The sequence below is a fragment of the Petromyzon marinus genome, chromosome 23 (genome assembly GCF_048934315.1).
Source record: "Petromyzon marinus isolate PM22_M1 ecotype Great Lakes invasive population chromosome 23, UKy_Petmar_22M1.pri1.0, whole genome shotgun sequence".
Classification (NCBI taxonomy): domain Eukaryota; kingdom Metazoa; phylum Chordata; class Hyperoartia; order Petromyzontiformes; family Petromyzontidae; genus Petromyzon; species Petromyzon marinus.
Window position 1 is genome coordinate 3,103,825 of NC_133689.1, and position 13,301 is coordinate 3,117,125.

At 51.7% G+C, this 13,301-nt stretch overlaps 1 protein-coding gene across 1 annotated transcript; it reads right to left on the bottom strand.

Moving 5' to 3' along the window:
* Window positions 1-328: 328 nt before the first annotated feature.
* On the bottom strand, window positions 329-9,967 carry HS1BP3 (HCLS1 binding protein 3). Its single transcript, XM_032959438.2, has 7 exons — window positions 9,655-9,967; window positions 7,331-7,496; window positions 5,950-6,157; window positions 5,364-5,685; window positions 4,642-4,784; window positions 3,874-4,027; window positions 329-3,240 (listed from the first exon to the last, which is right to left on the bottom strand). The coding sequence occupies exons 1-7, from the start codon at window positions 9,678-9,680 to the stop codon at window positions 2,997-2,999; spliced, it is 1,263 nt and encodes a 420-aa protein (XP_032815329.1). The 5' UTR covers window positions 9,681-9,967; the 3' UTR covers window positions 329-2,996.
* Window positions 9,968-13,301: the final 3,334 nt, after the last annotated feature.

Here is a 13,301-nt window from a genome sequence, read left to right on the forward strand (position 1 = left end):
CCGCTTCTGTCGCGCAATAGTTGCACAGTACCGAGCCCACAATAGTAAATTATCGCTAGGGATGCGTTAAATCATTAATTAGCAGGGGCTGTGAAGGGCCGCCGCCCGCCCTCCCCTCTTGCCTGGATGGCTGACCCAGGCGGGCCACTTTAAACCCGGCGGGGATCCAGGCAAGGGGATGCGCCTGCCTTGGCTCGTGATATACAGTATACAAAATTATTTAACGTTAAATTAACATTTCACTTTACTGTGATAGCCCACGTAAGCTCACTGAACCGTTGCATGCGCAACAACAACATCCACATTAGCGACTTCGAACAAAGAATGCTATTATTCGTGACTTTATTACTGGCGCAACCTGAACAACACCACAGTTACAAGCAACTTTGTTGCTAAGTTGCTACCATTAAAACTTCAGCGTAACCCTGACCCGAATACAGTGCTTGTCAGCTATATTGGTAATGGGGCCCTCTCCATTCAAACCCAGACCTGTCAACCGATACGGCTTACCCCGTATTCTTGTAAGGGAAATTGCGTTTTCAGGTCCATACGGCGTAAATCCGTTTCAATCCGGGCAACAATGTTTTTATTTTTGTCTAATTGTGTTTCTCCCTTGTGATGGGACTTTGTAGGATGAACGTGGACATTAATTGGTCTGTAATAAGGTAGGGCACTTCCCCACAAATCGTTCGGCCCCAAAAATACAACCACGGTGGCTAAGGTCACAGTAGAGGTCACACATCTCCACGCACTCAGATCAAAGCAGTTGTTAGTAAATGCATTTTGTTGTTCCATGTTGTGTTTTGGTAGTGTGACATTTATCATTCCGTGTTGTATTGACGTTGTCTTCATGAGGCATGTTTTACAGTGTATACTAGTATGTGTTGTATTTGTAAGACCCAGTATTTCGTGTTGTGTTGTTGGTAAAGTCATTTCGTGTTGGTGTTTAAGGCATGCGTTTCACGACGTTATCAGTGTTTGCCGTTTGTTAGGCATGTATCATGTTGTGTGTTAGCATGTTTTGTGTTAAGGCGTTTCACGTTGTGTCAATGTTTTGTCATTGTAAGCTGTTGCCAACGTTCCCCCATGCACATTCAAAACTCAGCCTGCACGGTGTTTACGCTACACTAAATAGACTGGTCTGCAATGGCTCGTCATCGCAACTGTTTGAAGGGAAATTTAGAAGTGAATTCCTGAAAACTAAGGAAGCTTATGCCAAACATATGCACCTTCGCTGCCTTGTGTGTGTAGTTGCAATGACTATGCTTATAAGCCAAGCAGTATTTGGTAGTTAGAAAGAAACAGCTAAACATTAATGTTTTTGTTGGTATTTTAAAGGACTGTAAAGTTTTATTTGACTTTTAAAATACATTAAAAGTGTAATAACAAAACATCGATACAGTTTTGTTCACGACGAGACGGTGTGTGAAATTGTGGTGGTGGTGGCATGGTTGTTTACGGTGGTGACGATGATGTTGGTGGTTTTGGTGATGGATAGCATTGATGGATAAACATTGAGGGTGAAGGTGATGGTATAAAAATTGACGGTAGAAGTGTTTTTTGTGACAGGTAGCATTAAATGAATAAGAATTCTGACGGTGGTGATGGTAATGGTTTTGGTGATGTATAGCATTGATAATGTTGGGATAAGGAGTAGTGATTATTATGACTTAATCATCCAGGAAAAGATTAATAGTAATATAAACATTGGTTCATTATTTGGGTTAGCGCGCAATCTCTTTTAGTGCAATACGATTCACATTAACATGCGCCGCCTTATAATTCACAGTAGCGCGGCAGCGATTCTTAACCATTCCATTCGGAAGTGGTCAGGACGGCTCAAGAGGTGAAAGCACAGAGCTTGCACCACCGTGACCCTCCATGTGAATCCGCGTTTCAACCACCCGTGAATAAAGCGGATTCACGCGCGTAGCAAACTGAAGGCCTCAGCCTGGTCACGAATACTGCGTACAAACACACGTTGTGGAAATTCGATACTGGAGGCAAAAATGGGCGAGGCGCAGCGTCGTGACGCGTTTACGACGCTGGTAGCCTAAGGCGAGGCCGCCCGTTGCTGTGTGATGGAACAAGTGGTCTTGGTGTCGGCCAAGTGGGGGGTCGAGGTCGTGGTCGCTTGAATGTCGTGGCCGCTCAAGGCGACATCGAAGTCGGCCGATGTGGGCCACCTCTCGTTAAAACTAAATAGTATTTTATCAGGTAAGGCCCACTGAGCTATGCAACTCATTTTCAGAAGCGACCTGGCCACAAATGATAGCTCAACGAAGTGGCTTATCACGTTGATATTTACAGCAAATACTCCGAAACGCGTGATTCTAAATGTAGAGAAAAACCGGAGGACCCGGAAAAAATCCAAGCGACCACGGAGAGAACATGCAAACTCCAAATATACAGGCGTCAGGTCGGGATTGAACCCATGACCTCCTGGATATCAGGCGAGGTAGTTAACATCTCGTCACCATAGCGCCCCTACTGGTTGGTGCGTTACTGCCTGACTGGTCAAGTGCGACACGGCCCAGCGGTCGTGCGTTCGTGGCTTTGTTCCTGCAGAGGTTCACGGTTCGAATCCAGTGGCCGCCCTGGTTAACGCTGCGGGTGTAGTAACCGTTACCAATAACTCTGTGTCACAGGGGATGTCAAAGATCTCTGGACGTCATGAGCGAAGAAAGGCCATCATGTGCCGGTGTCAGGGTCCAAATTTTCCAAATTTTCGAAATTTGCACCACAAATTACTCAATTGGTGTTAAACACAGCAATAATCGCACGTTACCATCAGACAATTGTCCATTTGCAGGACAGGCGCAGAGCCACTTTGTGGCCACAGGGACAGCTGCCACTGGGGGTGCCCTTTCAAATGTGTTGAGATGAGATTGTAAGGCGCTCTCAGACGCCCTGGCGTACAGGAGAGCTCTACATCAAATACAAATCGTCATCACGGTCATTATAAGCGCGATCATCTTGGTTTTGCTCGGACGCGCTCAGAAGAGGGAGAGCGGCTCGTCATCCCCCGCGTTCTCCTGGATGTACGCCAGGATGTCCGTGGCATCCATGGAGCTCGACGCCTTCGTGGGAGGGGCCTGAGGGGTTCCTCCTTCCTTCGGGGGCGCCGATGACGGGGTCGCGACCCCCCTGACCCCGCCGGGTTTTGGGGGCAGCCTCGGCTTAGGCTTAGGCTTGGGTTTTGACCTCAGCTTCAGGATGTCCTCCAGGTCATCGGCGACGCTGTGGGAAACACGAGGGCGTCCGAGTTATGGGAATGACCCTTTTCCACGGCGCATCCGAGCCGCGCAGGTGCAGGGCACTTGCGGTACGGCTGGTTTCCCACTATTTGTCGAGGTGAGCCAGAAGTAAAACCGCGATACGGTGGCCATATGCGCCGTCTGAATCTGGCTCGGTGGCCATGGGCGTGGGTTAACAATTGCCATCGTACGTTGGCATCAGACGAGTCCAGAACGCGTGTTCCGCCGACTTCGCATTGCTCATTATGCGTGACATCCGTGGTACGGCTCGGGTTCTACGGTTCCAGGAGTTGTCGGATCATAATTTAGACTCCTGATGCGCACAATTTTGGGCGGCGCGAGCAACCACAGACAAGCGGGGAAGACAGCAGGCAGGCAGGCAAGCGGTGACCTGGTGCGACTAACAATTGCCCAAGCTCTACGGTTCTCTATATATTAATTAATTTCAACCAATTAATGAGTGTTTATGCATGGGAGAGGAAGAACTGGAGCACCCCGGAAGAAAACCCAACGGGGTGAAAGGGTTCATCAGTGCCATACGACCCTAACTCGGCTATCTCACACGCTGGGACCGGGGCCCGACGGGGGACGCGTGCGATCGGAGCGGCGCGGTTACTTGAGCAGCTCCTCCTCATCCTGCGTGAACCCCGACGCGGGCGCCGGCGAGGGCTCGCCGACGAGCTCCGGCTGCGGCGGCAGCAGCAGCAGGGGGTCGTCGCTCCTGACGGCACCGCCCAGATCCGGAGCGTCGAACAGCCTCACGTCCCCGCCTGCCGCAGGCCACGCGGTCACAGCAGCCGTGACGTTTGCGCCGATTGGTCGACTTCGTTTGGCACTTATTCGTGCTGTCTCTACCCAGCAACTTGGAACAAGATCAAGAGGTGAGAGGTGGACGGGTGGCCCAGCGGTCAGAGACAGAGCCGGCACCACTGAAAGCCTGGGTTGGAACCTCTGTGTGTATCTGGCCATGATTAAACCAGGCTCTCGGGTGTAGCAACTTGGTTTTGCCAGCTCAGTCACCAATGACTTGCACGAAAAAAAATCTGTCGTATACAATTTTGATCATCACATAATGTGGCGATAAGAAAGGGGGGGGGGTTAAAAAATTCCCTGCTGAGGATTGAGTTCGCTCACTCGACTAAGATGTCACATTTCCCCACCTCCGATGAGTGCGGCTGGCTACGCACGGCGCGAAAGAAGCTGAACATACACATGTACGTACATGCTAGCGGTGGTCAAGAGGACGCCTGAAGCAGCTTGGGCCAGTCACAGGCACGAGAAGCCTACGATTTTGGCGCGGCGGTTACGGTGGGGGCACAGGTAAAATCCACAAACGGGGAGACGTTAATCCCGTCCGCGGCGGGGGTGGGGCGTGGGGCCTCACCGTGCCACGTCTCTGCGGTGTCCCGTGCGGCGGCGGGCGCCCGTGTTGGGAAGAGGGGATCGTGGCGGACGGGAGCATTCATATCCGCCCGCGAGGGTGCGGGAGCCGGAGGAGGCTTTGGGCTCGGAGCCGGTGCCTTCTTCCTGCGGAAATACGCAACGCGCAGGCGTGGAACTCACGGGGAGAAAAGTAACCGCAGCCTTGATCACCATCGTCGTCATCAGTCGCGATCGATCGACCGCTGGATGAAGGCCTCTCGAAGCCATTTGCATTCTCTCAAGGTTTCATGATCCACCAGCGATCAACAAGATCATTGTCGATGTCATCAATCCTCAACAGCACCTCTATCAGTCACTGCCGTCAATTCCAAACGATCGTCATAAATTCTCAACTGTAATCTCTATTAATCATCAATATTAATCATGATCAACCCTCAAACTTTATCAACTGTCAATTCATAATTATTCATCATCATCATGTGTTTGTGAGAGCACCAGTCTCAAAGTGCTTACAGGAAGCATTTTTTATGAATCTGCAACCTACTTGCTGTACCGGATCCTAGAAGAGCCTCCGTATTTGCCATGCAGATCGGAGTTTCCCACACTTGTCAGAACAATAACATCTCTATGTGATCCGCCAACCACTGCATTATAAGATCCGCTCGGATCAACAGGTTCACGACGCCACCACCGCCGCCACAACCCGGTACGGCAGGGACCTACTTTTTCATCACTCCGAGCGGGTCTTCGGCCTCATCACTGCTGTACTCCTCCGCCGGTTCGGGCACCTTCGCTTCTCGCCGCGCTCCGCCCGTATCCCTCCTCGGGGCCGTGGGCTGCGCGTTGCGGGGTGCCGGCGCGGGTCTGGACGCGGCAGCGTCGCCCCCGGCCGTTCCGGCGCGACGCTGCCCAAAATTCACCTCCTCGTTCTCGTCGTCCCTCGCGTCGTCGTTCCCAAAGAACAATCGCTCGCTCGGCTCGTCCGGGGCATCGAGCCTCCTCGGAGCGGAGGCCCACGGCTCCGTGACGACCGCGGAATTTGCGTCTGCGAAGAAAAGGCGACAAAATTACTACACCGCGGAGGTTCTAACCGAGCAGGAGATGGGGCTGGATTGACAGGAGGTGATAGCCGTCGATTTAAGCATCGGGACACCGACCGCAGTAAGGATTTCAACTTGTAACGGCCGCTGCCGCGCGGTATTCACTCGCTCTCGAAGAGACAGAACGACTCGAAGGCGCTCGTAGCCACCCCCCACTGGCGGCGGCGCCACCGCCACCACCACCGGGGCCGCCCTGCGCCGTCGCGCACCCAGGAAGTGCAGCGTCTCGGGCGCCGTGGCGAGACTGGCGTCGCACGCCACGGCCTGCAGGAGGCGGTGGAACGCGCCGCGCCGCTCCTGCAGCTCCGCCTCGCCCACGAGCAGCGCCCGCCGCGGCATCGGGGGCAGCGCCGACCCCGGGAAGCGGCCCGCCAGCGCCCTCGCCAGCTCCTCGAACTGACTGAACGACCGCTGCACCTGCTCGCGGCCCGCCACGGGAGAGACGGACGGGAGGAGGAGGAACCGGGGATGAGAATCGCCACGGTGGGACGGGTTTGCGGGGCGGGTGGATTTTGGTGGGCGGCCTCGACGATTGGAGTTGGCGAACTTTCGTTAAAAAACGGAGGCGGTAAGGGTGACGCGAGGAGTCGCGGCGCGATTGAGAGCGCGGGATCAATTCTCGGGGGTTTCAGCCATCGGGTTGATGGTCTCGGCACCCGTCAACAATGACTGCAGATCATCATCATCATCATCATCGTCGTCGTCGAGACGGATGTTTGTTTATTACACTTGCTGTACTAACATCTCCGGTCCACCTCACGGTCCAGTGGGTTAGGGAGTTTCGCAAATCGCAACCCGAGCCACCAACGCTCGCCATCGAACTAAATCTAGCATTATGCTTAATTTGGTCGATTCCAGCTCGTGAGCGCTAAAACTTAACACGCACGCGTCTAATAATTTTGACGGTGAACTCTCTTTGCCGGGTACACGGCAATGCATCGTGTCCCCCCCCCCCCACCATTGACAAACGACAACTGAAGGAACTTCAGAAGTAGTTCTGTAGTGTCACCTTCCACAGCCATAATTTGCCTAGAGAGGCCTCAAATCAACGTCGCCTGGTACGATGCACATGCAGACCCGTCGCTCGCCGATTTTCTCAAACTACCCCCCTCCCCCGCGATGAGGCGTGAACTACCTCACCTGATATACAGGAGGTCGCTGGTTTAGTCCCAACCCAGACTTCTGTATATTTGTACATTTGGCATTTGCGTGTCTCTCTCCTCGTGGTCGCATGGATTTTTTTCTCCAGGTCCTGCGGTTTTTCCCTCTACATTCCGAATCAACATCACGCGCTTTGACCTTTAGAGTATTTGGCTCCGACGAATATTCCACGTGATAAGCCACTTGGCTGACCTATCCATTGGTAATGGCCTGGTCCCTTCTGAAAAAGAGCTGTACAGCTCAGTGGGCCTTGCCTAGTAAAAGAAAAAATGTTTAGTAGTTTACTTTATCCCGAGTTTTGGGAGAGGCGGTGACGTTGCTACGGAAGTCGAGCGCACTCTGAAGGGGGGGGGGGTGGGGAGCGTGCGAAGCTCTGCGTTATTTGGGAATGGCTCCACGGTGGCAGAGAGGAGGAGCGGAGGCGCGCACCGTGAACTGCACGTTGTCCGCGGGGCCGTGGAGTGTCGGCGACTTGAAGCAGGCGAGGCGTGTGACGGCCAGCACGCGGTACTCCACGTGGCCACGCATGCCCTGTCGCCGCTCGGCAAAATCCAGCACGTGCAGGTCCAGCCCCGACAGGGCGTTCTGCAGCTGCCTGCTCGGCACATGGGGGGGGGGGGGGGGGGCAGTGGGTGGTGCAGCGGTGGTGGCATGAGATGACAGCCGTTTGCGGTGGCGGTGGTGGCGGCGGCGGCGGCGGCAATGGTGATGGTGGCAGTAGTAGTGGCGGCGGTGGCGGCGGTGGTGGTGGCTGCAGTGGTGGCTGTGGTGGTGGCGATGGTGGGCAGCGGCGAGCAACTGCAGTTTTGCGCCTTTACCGTTCGCCGTCGAGCAATAAACGCATCACGAGCGCGACACACACCAGCTCACGTGGCGGGCGGACGTTGCACCTCGGGGCCGGCTTCGCGCGCGCAGCGAACCCACCGCCCCACTCCGGAGCCCCACCAACCCGGCGGGCCAACCGAAGCAGCGTCGACGATTATCTCTCGTCTCGCCACAGGCGGGTGGCCACGAGCGCTTTTTTATAAAGCCACAACCTCAACGATTTGACCGAGAAAGGCCAAGAATCCCGACTCTAAAACTTTGTCGTCATCCGTGAACGGTCCATCTCTCTCTCCCTCTTTTGTTCTGCCGGTTTTATTGGAATCGTGCTGACACAGCGCGACCTTGCCAACCGATTGGATTTCCCTTGGAAATTCTTGCAGCTGGTGGCGTTATTGTTGTTAACAATGTATTATTTTCATACTGCGCTTCTGAATAGGTTTTGTTTTGTTGTTGTTGCTGCTGCTGCTGTATCGTGTACAACAGTGAATTAGGAAAAAAAAGTTCGTACAATCGTGGCTTAACCAAAATAATTTGAACTTGTAATGCTGTCCCGTCCGCAGCACATATTCATACAGAGGTTCGCCTTTAGTTTGTTGTCCTGCCGCCGCACCTCCGATAAGCATGATTGGCTACGTACAGAGCGAAAGAAGTTCAACGTACGTGCGCAGTGTCCACTCATCGCTCGGAGGCGACGGGAGGAGGAACCAGAGACGAACTGCAAGGCAGGGCAGTGAGCCCGGCGCCAAATTCCCTCCCAAGTTCTGGAGTCCTCTATCTATAAAGATGTTTCCAGGAGGCTGGAGCGCCAGGAGAAAGCCCACGCATGCGAGGGGGCAGCGGCGCACCCAGTAAACATGGAACGTTGAGCCAACGTTGGGCCAATTACCCTACACGAAAACTTCGGCCAAACCTTGCATGTTTACCGGGTACATATATTGTGGAGTTCAGCTCCAGCTGATATTACTACGATGAACATAATCCGCAGCATACCATCATCATTACCATCATCATTACCATCATCATATCATCAGCAGCAGCAGCGGTACAAGGATCATCACCATCACCACCAATACTCTCATGAAAATCCGCACCATCGTTATGACCGCCACTGCCATCGATATCGACAGCAGTAGCGACATCATCACAATTAATCCAGGAGTAGCAGCCGAATGATCCTAGCTCATCACAACACAACCATCACCACACATACCATCGTCATACACAGCACCAGCACCATCACCGACATCAACACAATCATCACCATACACATCACTAATAAGACAAAGATCCCCCGTATAGCCTGAACAGACTGCAGGGGCAAGTGCTGTGAGCAAGCGCCTAATGAAGGCCGGCACGGCACACGAGGGGGTGGGTGGCCAGCACCACGCCGCCTTTGTCTCTCCCAGCGGCGATGTTCACACACCGCACCAGGCACTCATTTGAGGCTCAGCCGACCTAGGGGAGGCCCAGGACCGGTTCAAATAATCGTCACCGGTGCGGGCCGTGAGCGGGAATCGAACTCGGGACGCCGGCGGAGCGCTTTAAACCGCTCCCCATCACCAAACCACCATCACCACCATCACCATCACACACGCACCACCATCACCGCCACCACCACCATCACCACCACCACCATCACACACGCACCACCATCACCGCCACCATCACCACCATCACCGCCACCACCACCATCACACACGCACCACCATCACCACCACCACCATCACCGCCACCACCATCACCGCCACCGTCACCACCACCATCACCACCACCATCACACACGCACCACCATCGCCACCACCATCATCGCCACCACCGCCACCACCATCACACATGCACCACCACCATCACTGCCACTACCACCATCACCGCCACCATCATCACACGCGCACCACCGCTCGCTGTGGGCCACTCGAAGCGACTCTCACCGCGTTGTGAGAGTGGCCTCCCGCATCTCGCCGCCGCCTCCTCCTGCCGATGAGCGCTTTACAAGTCCGCAGCCAACCCGAGTGCCCCTGCTCGCGACGCCTCAACAACAACAACAACCCGCATCCGCAAGTCTCCGTCTCTCCGCCTTCTTCTACTAAGCACTCCACGGCTGCCCCTGTCGCACGCGTGACACGTGGCGGGGGGCAGGTGGTCCGACTCGACACCCGAGCCGGGGTTCCGGTGGCGACTTTAACGAATTCAACATTCGAGCTCGGCCGCATTTCCTCCTCCCTCCCCTCCTCCTCCTCTCTCCTCCCTCTCCTCCTCCTCTCTCCTCCCAGTTGGGTCATGTCCTGTCCTCTCGCTCTGTACCTCGCTCGCCCCGTGGTGGCGCTCTGGCAAGGATGCAGCAGTCGCTCCCCACGCGGGGCTCTGTGATCCTCCTGTCACCCCCTTATCAGTGTCTACCTTATTCATACCTGTCAACCCCTTATCAGTGTCTACCTCATTCATACCTGTCAACCCCTTATCAGTGACTACCTTATTCATACCTGTCACCCCCTTATCAGTGTCTACCTTATTCATACCTGTCAACCCCTTATCAGTGACTACCTTATTCATACCTGTCACCCCCTTATCAGTGTCTACCTCATTCATACCTGTCAACCCCTTATCAGTGTCTACCTCATTCATACCTGTCACCCCCTTATCAGTGTCTACCTCATTCATACCTGTCACCCCCTTATCAGTGTCTACCTTATTCATACCTGTCACCCCCTTATCAGTGTCTACCTCATTCATACCTGTCAACCCCTTATCAGTGACTACCTTAATCATACCTGTCAACCCCATATCAGTGTCTACCTCATTCATACCTGTCAACCCCTTATCAGTGTCTTACTCATTCATACCTGTCAACCCCGTATCAGTGTCTACCTTATTCATACCTGTCAACCCCTTATCAGTGTCTACCTTATTCATACCTGTCAACCCCTTATCAGTGTCTTACTCATTCATACCTGTCAACCCCGTATCAGTGTCTACCTTATTCATACCTGTCAACCCCTTATCAGTGACTACCTTATTCATACCTGTCAACCCCTTATCAGTGACTACCTTATTCATACTTGTCAACCCCTTATCAATGTCTACCTCATTCATACTTGTCAACCCCTTATCAGTGTCTACCTCATTCATACCTGTCAACCCCGTATCAGTGTCTACCTCATTCATACCTGTCAACCCCTTATCAGTGTCTACCTCATTCATACCTGTCAACCCCTTATCAGTGACTACCTTAATCATACCTGTCAACCCCGTATCAGTGTCTACCTCATTCATACCTGTCAACCCCTTATCAGTGTCTTACTCATTCATACCTGTCAACCCCGTATCAGTGTCTACCTTATTCATACCTGTCAACCCCTTATCAGTGACTACCTTATTCATACCTGTCAACCCCTTATCAGTGTCTACCTCATTCATACCTGTCAACCCCGTATCAGTGTCTACCTCATTCATACCTGTCAACCCCTTATCAGTGTCTACCTCATTCATACCTGTCAACTCCTTATCAGTGTCTGCCTTATTCATACCTGTCAACCCCTTATCAGTGTCTACCTCATTCATACCTGTCAACCCCTTATCAGTGTCTACCTTATTCATACCTGTCAACCCCTTATCAGTGTCTACCTTATTCATACCTGTCAACCCCTTATCAGTGTCTACCTCATTCATACCTGTCAACCCCTTATCAGTGACTACCTTATTCATACCTGTCAACCCCTTATCAGTGACTACCTTATTCATACCTGTCAACCCCTTATCAGTGTCTACCTCATTCATACCTGTCAACCCCTTATCAGTGTCTACCTCATTCATACCTGTCAACCCCTTATCAGTGTCTACCTCATTCATACCTGTCAACCCCGTATCAGTGTCTACCTTATTCATACCTGTCAACCCCTTATCAGTGTCAACCTCATTCATACCTGTCAACCCCCTATCAGTGTCTACCTTATTCATACCTGTCAACCCCTTATCAGTGACTACCTCATTCATACCTGTCAACTCCTTATCAGTGTCAACCTCATTCATACCTGTCAACCCCTTATCAGTGACTACCTTATTCATACCTGTCAACCCCTTATCAGTGACTACCTCATTCATACCTGTCAACTCCTTATCAGTGTCTGCCTTATTCATACCTGTCAAACCCTTATCAGTGTCTACCTCATTCATACCTGTCAACCCCTTATCAGTGTCTACCTTATTCATACCTGTCAACCCCTTATCAGTGTCTACCTTATTCATACATGTCAACCCCTTATCAGTGTCTACCTTTTTCATACCTGTCAACCCCTTATCAGTGTCTACCTTATTCATACCTGTCAACCCCTTATCAGTGACTACCTTATTCATACCTGTCAACCCCTTGTCAGTGTCTACCTCATTCATACCTGTCAACCCCTTATCAGTGTCTACCTTATTCATACCTGTCAACCCCTTATCAGTGACTACCTCATTCATACCTGTCAACCCCTTATCAGTGACTACCTTATTCATACCTGTCAATCCCTTATCAGTGTCTAACTTATTCATACCTGTCAACCTCTTATCAGTGACTACCTTATTCATACCTGTCAACCCCTTATCAGTGACTACCTCATTCATACCTGTCAACTCTTATCAGTGTCTACCTTATTCATACCTGTTAACCCATTATCAGTGTCTACCTTATTCATACCTGTCAACCCTTTATCAGTGTCTACCTTATACATATCAACCCTTTATCAATGCCTACCTTATACTGGCTTTCACAAATAATAGCTCAACGAAGTGGTTCATCATTAGGTGGCAATTTATATCGCAGCCAAAATACTCTTAACGCGTGATGTTGATTCTCAATGGGGAACGGAAAAAATACCGGAGACAGCCCGATGCAAATCCACGCGACCACGGGGAGAGAGAGAGACACGCAAACTACAAATCAGAATCAGAAAGGGTTTTATTCGCCATGTAAGTTCACACCGACACGGAATTTACTTTGGCAGGATGGTGCATACATTCAACATATAGGAATCTAAAATCTTAAATAAGTTTTAAACAAGTCTTACTATAATAAGGGTTAAAAGTCTAACACTAAGGGGCTGAAGTATATAAAATTAAATAAATATCGAATATAAAATAGCTTTAAGATATAATTTAAAAATACAAATAGGGAAACATAGTTAATATCAGCAACGTGTCGTTATGTAGATCAAATGTTAAAAACAGTGTTAGCCCTTGGCCTTGTTTAACAGGCCAGCAGCAGATGGGAAGAAACTGTTTTTATGGCGTGAGGTTTTGGTCCTGATGGACCGAAGCCTTCTGCCGGAGGGGAGTAGCTGAAACAGAGAGTGTCCAGGGTGGGAGAAATCGGCCATAATCTTCCTCGCTCGCCTCATAGACCTTGTCGTGTGCAGGTCCTCGAGGGTCGGTAGATTGCAGGCAATTACCTTCTCAGCAGTGTGGATGATACGCTGCAGTCTGCTCTTGTCCTTGGCAGTGGCAGCAGCGTACCAGACGGTTATGGAGGAGGTGAGGATGGATTCAATGATCGCTGTATAGAATTGCACCATCATTGTCTTTGGCAGGTTGAATTTCT

What these genes read in the sequence shown, in the direction of transcription:
- HS1BP3 (XM_032959438.2), bottom strand. Translation starts at nt 9,680, where the DNA reads ATGCGGGAGGCCACTCTCACAACGCG. An exon ending in CCGCTCGGAGTGATGAAAAA is followed by an intron (nt 4,785 to 5,363) that starts GTAGGTCCCTGC and finishes GTATTTCCGCAG; the next exon opens with GAAGAAGGCACCGGCTCCGA. An exon ending in CACCGCAGAGACGTGGCACG is followed by an intron (nt 4,028 to 4,641) that starts GTGAGGCCCCAC and finishes GGCCTGCGGCAG; the next exon opens with GCGGGGACGTGAGGCTGTTC.